Consider the following 8,792-nt stretch of genomic DNA (forward strand, 5'->3'; position numbering starts at 1 on the left):
ATCGTGCCAGTGAAAATAAGCGCGCGTAAATAAATATTTTCACGTGCTCTCCTTCTGTTTTAGCGAGGAAAAGGAAATAAAGAGGAACAAATCCATTTCTTTTTGAATGAATGAAAATTTATATTTTTCCCCTCATTTTCTTTTCTTTAATCTAAAAATGATTGTGTTGTGAAAACATATGTATGAATTGTTCCACACTATTGAAACTAGCTGGGTCGCTTGGAACATTTATGCTTGATCGATAAAAATTTTTTAAACTCACGGAATTTTTTAATGGTGAAAAAGATTTAAAATTTCATTTTAGTTAATTAGCAATTCATTTTTAAATTATTTTAGTATAAAAAATGTCCAAGAAAAGTAAGAAGTCAACAGCTAGTAAGAAAATGGGAACAAGTTCGGAGAATTTATATTCAGAAGAGTATGGAAATTATGATGAAGCATTTTCCACCACTGAATGTCAAGACTGTTGCTGCTTTGATTGCTCTGAGCTTGATTTAACAGCCAAAATAAATTTCTCACTGGATAATTTGTGCTGTAATTTAGGACCATATCCATTTAAAGATAAAAAGAAAACCAAAAGTACAAAAAGGAAGAAGTCAAAGAAAAAAATTGGGCCATCATCCGATACAACAAGCAGTGAAAAAAATATTGAGGACTATGACGTCAAATCAACAGTGCCACCAAAAAGTTTCAATTTAGATCCATTGTCGGATCAATTAATGTTTACAAATCGATCATTTTCTACAAATGATTTACCTGGTTTTAGAGGAAGCTCAACATTAAAGACAAAGAAGTTTAAAAGCAATAAGAAATCAACGAAATTATGTAATTCATTTAAAGCTGATGCACCTGAAAGTCTTAAAAATCTTTGTGATCGATTTAAAAGTTCCAGTCTCACAAATTTACTTCCAATATCACGTAAAAATACTGTTAAAACACTTGTCAATTTGTCTGATCATGACAAAAAGATTCTTGATAGAATGTCAATGAAGAATTTAAAGGAAATTGCTCTAGTTGAGAATGCTATGATGGCAAGGAAATACTGGGAAAATGAAAAATTGGAACGTGATAAATCAAAATATGAACAGCAAATCAAATACATTAAAATGGTGAATCAGAAACGAATAAAAGAACAAGCAGAACTTGCAAGAAGGCGACATTTAATTGATGAAAAGAATAAAGAAATGTCTGAAAAGATCCTGAATGAAATTGAAGCCAAGATGATACGGTCAGAGAACATTTTGAAGAATATTGAAATGGAACGAGAAATGTTGGAGTGTCGAAAACGTCAAAAAGAATATCAAAGAATTGAAGCAATTCAATCAAACCATGAAGAGAAGAATCTTGACGAGCAATTATGGCGTGAATCGATCTGTGAAAAATTAGAAGAAAAAATTCATAAAGCTGAAAATACAAGAAGTAAGAATCTTGATGTATATCGCATAAGAATTCAAACTGATAATCAAATTCATCAACAAATTCATGGTCAAAATTACGAGGAAGTTTTAAAGGAAGAGATTAGGAAAAAACAACATTTGAAGCATAGAATTGATGAACGCGATGGGAAATTTAAAAAGTTTGCCGAACAAAAAGAAAAGTTTGTCGAACAGTCTAAAGCTCAAGCCAAAACTTCAGCGCTGCTACGTGAGCTAGTAAGAAAATCATTTGGCTTTAAAGGTCTATCAGAACCAGTTAGTTATCAACGTTCTGTATGTGATAATGGACGATTTTCAAACTGTTCTTATTCTAGTCAAGTCTCTCATATCCATTTAAGTTGAAATGATATTCTTTTGTATATGCATTGAAATAATCTAGGGTTCGTCCGAAATTGCAGGGTTGCAAGCAGTCTTGGACGAACTATAAGGTACAGCCCAAAACTGTTAGACTGTGCATCTAAAATTCAGTCCTGCGGTTTTGGGCCAAACCCTAAAGTAATCCATTATTGAGTGAAAAATATTTATTTGAGTATGTATAGAAAATTGTCCACCAAATATTTAGGTATATCTTTAAAAAATAATTAAAACAATAAAAAGATGTATTTTGAGTTTGTTCCATAAACGAGTTGTTTCTTTTACTTATTTCTATTATGTATTAAAAAACTGTATTGGTAAGTATAAAATGACAAATAGTTCAAGATCATTGAGATACAAAGTTTGGTATATAAAATTATTGGGATCTATTTTCTGAATATTGTTTACGTAAGTGAAAATGTGTCTTTCAGAGTTCGAAGTCGGCTCAGATTTTATATGAAGTCGAGTCGACATTTCCATAAAAAATTCGAGCTCTGGTGTCTTTTATTTGCTAACTCTATTGTGATTGTTGCATAGTGAATTATATTAATTTGGTCTGGATGTTCTGTAGCTTCCATATGTCGTGAATATCTTGCCTTTAAGTTGAGCTATGATCAGCACGAAGTATATCAGCGTGTCGCTGATGTTCTTCAGAGCTCATACGACAGAATACCGGTCGCTACAGTTCTCCAGAGTATATACTGGTAATAATAATATATTACTGTGCTTGAGATCTTTAAAGTTCACTATGATGCTAAGAACAAAAGATTTCCTTCCTGTCATTCTACATAAGGAATTCCATGTTTCAATCACATTGAATTTACTATTATAATCACGTATTTTAAAAATGCTTTTACTTCTTCGACAAATGCAAATGGCAATGATTGTTTTGTGTAAGATATAAACTAAATTTATAACTAATTCCGATACAGATACAAAAGTATACATAGAATGAAAACGTGTTAAAAGGTATAATAAATTTTATAATCAAATTAGCTAAAAACATTAAAATTTTGAAAAGAAAATTCAGTCATAGCTTAATACTATCGTTAGTGTAAAAATTTATTTTAAGTCTATTGCTATTTCGGGACGTTGTATATGAAACATATCACCTTCATTCTCATTCTTAAAATTTAGTCTTTAATAAGTATGTCTGGCACAAAATCATTAATTAAAGTTTAGTAAATCTCATTCAATAGGACATTGAGTCATTCACAATGTAAAGTTTTTAAAAATAATATTCAATAATGTAAAGTAATAAAAGATGACAAAGAGAATTCGAATGAAAGGTTCCGCCGTAAAAAGTAATTGTCATTCATAATTATTTGAGGAATTCCCATTGTAATCAATAGTCAATAACTGATTTGATTGATTGACCAATCTTAAATTGTAAACATTACCTTCATTATCAATGGTAACAAAATGTGTGAAGTCATCGTTTGCTACAACCTTTTTTGCACTCTTGCCAATGAACTTGATGCACGATAATAGTTCACGCTTATCATGTGGTCCTGTCTTATTACTCCAGTTCCTTTCCTTCAGTTTCAAATTCATCATTGATGTCTCTAACTTATTTTCAGATGGCGAGAAAATCTTCAATGGTGACTTAAAGCGTTGACTAACTCTAGTTCTTGGTGCATCATCTATTCTCTTCAAACTGGATCGATTATTTTGGACATGTGTAATATTCCAAAAGTTGATAGATTCAGATAGACTCAATAGAATCAGAGGACCTTCATTTTCAAGCCAAGGAGAGAATAGAAGGTTCATGATAGGACGCTTGTGAGACTCGAGGGTTGCAATCGGAATGAGCTGGTTTAGATCAAAAATCTGTAAAACAGGAAGTATTAAATATATGGTATGTAGTGTAAAAAGAAAAGTTCATACCTCAATATTTCCATTAAAGCACCCAACAGCAAGAATACTTTTATCCGTTGAAATAGAAATACATGAAATTTTGTCATCCAATTGATTCTGAATACTTTGCATTTCAAAGCTATCGGCATTCGAATCAGTTATCTTCCATAAATAGATGTTATTGTTCTTGACAGTTCCTATTGCTAATAATGAATTACAATAAGATTGAGCAATACATGTTCTATCCTCATCTAGTAATACGTGTCTAGCTATTATTTCCTTTGTGCCTAGGTCAATAAACTCAATTGAGCAATCTTTTTTAATGACAAGTAAAGTATTATTATCATATCGATAAGCTTTGGTTGCCTTTCCACTTTGATCGTTCATTGTCCCTAGTATTTTGTAAGAGCTATTTGTGCTTATGATAACTGTTTCATCGAAATTTTCAAGATACGTAATTTCGCCTGTCAATTGAGCAACTAATTGATTAGTTCCTTTACTATCTAATCTATAAACTTCTCCGTTTGTACATCCAACTAGAACTTCATTGTCACCATAATAGCAAATCTTTTTAATTTGAAAATGAAAAGGAAGCTCCCATTCTGGGTTTGTAAAGTTGTCATTGCTACTAAGATGTTGAACGAACTTTTTACTGTCAACGGCTGCAAGATTCCATTCATCGTCGCTGATTTTCTTAACATCGAATATGTCTTCACCAACTAAATAATGCATTTCATGTTTAAGCATTGAGAAGTCATCATCAGGTGATCGCATGAATGCATGTAGGTTTATAATTTGTCCAGCATCCTCAAAAACCGATATGAAGAGATACATTTTTTCACCTGGATAGCGGTAAACATCCAAACTTATAACTTGCTCGCTGACATTTCGACGTGATACAACCTTCTTCTCAATGCGATCTATTACTATGATTCCTTTAGCTGTTCCAAGAACAATGTAAAGAAAGTCTTTCGATACAGCACTTGAAAGAATTTTGTTTTCGTCAAATTCATCGCTTGCCATAAAAATATCTTCACATTGAATTTTAATGAATGGAGATTGTGGATACGATCGAGATTTTTCATGAGTTATTTGAATCACTTTGTCACATGACACACAAATTGTTATTGGAACATCTAATTTGCTGCAAATTCCTTGATGTAAACTCACAGGTTTTGGCAGTGTTTGTAACTGTTCACTTGTTGCCAACGATCCTGAATTTATGAGATTTATAAATTTGATGTCTCCATTTTTATTGAGTAGCATGACATACTCATTAATGTGTGCTATTCTGAAGAGATTAGGAAACTTCATTCTGATGTCTGTTTTGTTGTCCTCAAATTTGTTCATTTTTGGCAGCCATTTGTAAAGTTTCAAATTTCCATTCATAGTTCCAACAATAAGATCCACATTGTAATTATTATGTTGTTCTATAATACTAAAGCATGTGAAAGGATCATCCTTATTATCCATTACGAATGGATGGTGATCTGTTGAAAAATCATTTGTATTTAATTTTGTAGGTGCTGATGGACGGCGTGAAGTATTCCATTTAAGATTATACACTGACAATTTTCCAGCATCATTTAGCACCAAGAATGCTTGATTACGAAATATTTGCATGTCTATTATTGTTTTGTGTGGCAAGTCATTCCGATATAAAGTTGGCTTATTTGTATAGTCCGTAGCAATGTCATGCATAAGAATATTATTATCATGTAACGAAATCAGGCAGACAAGATCATCGCGTTCATTCGGCCTAACAAATCGAACAATTTTTGGCTGAGATCCATCTTGTAGCTCAATTATTTGATTTTCAATTTGCAAATGATTTTTATCATCCATCCACACGCGATCTGAAAATTTTCTCGCCTGTTTTTGTGCTTCGACCTTGATCAGACCTTCGCTTGTAAGTGCGTATTGGAGAAGTGTGGTGTCGCGTGATTTGAATAGTAATTGTTCTATTGTTGGAAGGAACGACCAAATTTTTTCTAATAATTCTGTCTTGTACTTATTCTTACAATGAATTTGTTCACTAAATTTTGTTAAGTCACCAAGTGTATTCGGCAATTTTGCATATCTAATTTTTTCTTCTAAAAATCCAAAATCTAGGTACATTTCGAATAAATCAATTTTTTTAGCACCAATAAGATGATATCCAATATAAAAATAAAAATAGTTATCGTTTGGAAAATCTAGTTCCAATTCAGTTCTGTTACGGAATATATTCTCTACATTGTACTGATCTAGTATGAGCTGATGATATAAAACTTGTTGCTCATCATTGACTTCTTCTTTTAAATATTTATAGTGTACGTAATGCAATGAAACTGCGCCATTCATCTGCTTCTCAATGAGTGAATATTTATGTAGCTTCTCTACCAATAATTCCGTACTTTGAAGATCTGTTTCCCATAACTTTGAGAGAACATCCAATGGCACTTCAATGTTATCACTAAAAACAACCATTCTCTTATAATTCTCTAATTGTTTTGGATCTAAAAATTTCATTGATTCATCCACTGGCATTTTAATCTTTTTGTAATCATCATCACTCTTAAAAATACTGTATTCATCTAGGTTCTTAATCCAGGATTCGCATCGTTTTCGTCGATCACTGTCTCCTTCATTAGAATTTTGGAATGTTTTGGCAATTAATGACATGATGAATGGATGTCCAGAACATTTCTTATGAATTTCATCTATAAATCCAATCATCCCTTCTGGTAACTCACTTCTTGTTTCTTTGAATGATTTCAGAAAAAGTTCATGGCTTTCGGATAGTTCGAACCCTTCCTTAATCTCAATTATTTTAAGACGATCACGTCCAATGAATTCTAATTTCTCCATATGTCTTGTTGTAATCAGCATTTTGCAATTCAAATCAAATGCCTTAACTATGTTTTCATCTTGGACATCCGTCAAGACAATCAACACATCGCTGTATTCCTTATTATCTAAAATTCGTCTCAAATGCGTTCTCATGTGAATTATTTCATTTTTCGTATTGCCACTGTATGGATTATATTTAATGTCTAAGTCATCAACATTCATGAGAACTTTTAATCGATGCAGTTTGTCGAGCACCGATTCCAATGTATTGCATTTGCTGACATTCAACCAGTAGATTTTGAAGTTCATTTTGCTTATTACACTATAATCACGACATGCGTCTCTAAAAATAAATAAAGGAACATAATTAATGCTATACTGTAAAAAGTGAATTGTCTTATAAAAGAAAAGTGAGGCATACATTTAAGGTTTCTAAGATTACGTGAAAAATATACCGAAAAGAAGAATACATTTTTATGGAAATCATGCGATATTTTTGTAAATAACTGGTCTGACATCGTCGTTGCAAGTTCATGCATAAGCAGATAGTCTTATGTGTCTGTGCATTAATTTCATCATATTGCAAAAAAATTATGATTCGGTATTTAGATAACAAAAAGTTTTTATAATAATATAGGTCACCAAACTTAATACTCATAAAATGCCAAAAAGTCTGGGAATCTGGGATTCACACAAAAACACTTCACGTTTTTTTTTTATTAATTTATGATTACGATACAGTTTAATAAGTGTGAGTTATCTAGACCTAAGTACACAATTTTAAACCTCAAGCTTAACGTAAATTCTGATTCACAACTTTGACGCAACTTTTACGACATTTTTCTAAGAGTATTCATAACTGTATGGTAAATTTTATTTCTGGTGCTGTATCAAATAATTTTGGCGGTAAACTAGTGTGGCGCGGCATACAAGTTGCCCATCACTGTTTTAATTGATCATCCGTGATCATGTTCAGACCAGTTAAACTCAAGCTCAATAAATCAGAAACAAACATTACAGAAACTCATCATTATTAAACCAAATAAATCTGGACGCATTCAATTAAAACAAAGAATCATGACCAGCATTAACAATAATTAAAACTGAAGTACAATCATTTACAGTTTACTAAAATCAAATGTAGAATTTCCATTTATATCAGCACGAACAACAGCTTTGAACTTCATGCATATTAATCACAGACTTAAATTAACACAATAAACTTACACTGCAAGCCATCTCTTTCCAAATCCGAGTTTTCCAAACAGAATTAAATAATTTCCGCGTTTTAATTCCTTAAGGCCTTTTTGGATCTCCCATAAATAATTTGTACGATGAACGTTCCAGTCTTGATTATCTGGAATGTCTTGAATGGCACGTTTATAGTCATTAATCCATTTGTCATTAGCATTGATGTCGGTTATTCTCTGGTAAATCCAATAGTAAGGAATTTTCAATGCATTTAGAAATGAGGAGACATCCTTGATTTTATAGATGTAATGAAAGATGAATCGATCAATTTCGTCCTCATTATCTTTTCCCTTCCGGATCCATTGAAAATCAGTTTTAGATAGACGCAAGTCTTGATAAACATCACGATACTCAAAATCGCGATTTAAATCTTCCTGAAATCGACGTAAGCGATCGATTAATTCAGTGCGATTTGATGTTATTGAGTCAGTCATTTTGTTATTTATTTTTATTTTTGTGTTAAATTATCTTGTGCAGTTTATGAACTCAAGAACTTATGAATCATTCGTGATTTGTGGTACAAAAAAAAGGTATTTTTGTGTGTGAGCAGTGAAAAAAATTTCTTTCTATTAACTTGTGCGATCGACGTTTCAACAGATCATTGACCACAACACGAAGAAAATTTCAAGGCCATTTGATTTTTTTATGTACTTCTTTTTTTAGTTCCGATACATTTGTGCTATCAATTATCACATTAATTTAATTATTAATGTCATTTATGCGGTTAAAATAATATTCGAGTACATTAATTAAAACTTTATGGAATTGGAACTTGTTACTGTCCTTATAAAAAAAATGCAAAATTGCTATTTCCTTTGTGCACTTTGTTCTTCTTTTTTCATTATTTCACTATAGCACTAATTTAGTTAAATTATTTTATATTGACTTTTTTTCTATTAATCACAGATGTATGCAGATTGTTAGTTTCTTTGCGACTGATATTGCTATTAATTCGAATTGGATTAAAAATGAGTTTAAAATAAGCAAGAAAGCTAGTAAAATAAATTTCAATACAAACACTTTGTTTTCGAGTTATAAACTGATAATGTACTGCATCTGTCA

General features: G+C 31.5%; 2 protein-coding genes across 2 annotated transcripts; one reads left to right on the plus strand and one right to left on the minus strand.

The window, feature by feature from the left end:
• The first annotated feature begins 344 nt into the window (after nucleotides 1-344).
• Nucleotides 345-1,778, plus strand: LOC139087344 (golgin subfamily A member 6-like protein 26). Its single transcript, XM_070636132.1, has one exon. It carries the CDS (start codon nucleotides 345-347, stop codon nucleotides 1,776-1,778), a length of 1,434 nt encoding a protein of 477 aa, XP_070492233.1.
• A 276-nt stretch (nucleotides 1,779-2,054) lies between these two features.
• Nucleotides 2,055-8,730, minus strand: Dark (Death-associated APAF1-related killer). The gene is made up of 3 exons (XM_070636177.1): nucleotides 7,707-8,730; nucleotides 3,678-6,822; nucleotides 2,055-3,620 (listed from the first exon to the last, which is right to left on the minus strand). Exons 1-3 carry the CDS (start codon nucleotides 8,162-8,164, stop codon nucleotides 3,102-3,104), a joined length of 4,122 nt encoding a protein of 1,373 aa, XP_070492278.1. The 5' UTR covers nucleotides 8,165-8,730; the 3' UTR covers nucleotides 2,055-3,101.
• Between the last annotated feature and the right edge of the window lie 62 nt (nucleotides 8,731-8,792).

The sequence above is a fragment of the Chironomus tepperi genome, unplaced genomic scaffold (assembly GCF_022539635.2).
Source record: "Chironomus tepperi strain 1889 unplaced genomic scaffold, CSIRO-AGI_Ctep_v1 contig_100, whole genome shotgun sequence".
Taxonomy (NCBI): Eukaryota; Metazoa; Arthropoda; class Insecta; order Diptera; family Chironomidae; genus Chironomus; species Chironomus tepperi.

Bases quoted from the DNA above. Each gene is read 5' to 3' on its own strand.
- Dark (XM_070636177.1), bottom strand. From the start codon at position 8,164: ATGACTGACTCAATAACATCAAATCGCACTGAATTAATCGATCGCTTA. The intron at 6,823-7,706 runs GTAAGTTTATTG...ATTTATTTTTAG, and splicing joins GGAAAGAGATGGCTTGCAGT to AGACGCATGTCGTGATTATA. The intron at 3,621-3,677 runs GTATGAACTTTT...CCTGTTTTACAG, and splicing joins GCTTTAATGGAAATATTGAG to ATTTTTGATCTAAACCAGCT.
- LOC139087344 (XM_070636132.1), top strand. From the start codon at position 345: ATGTCCAAGAAAAGTAAGAAGTCAACAGCTAGTAAGAAAATGGGAACA.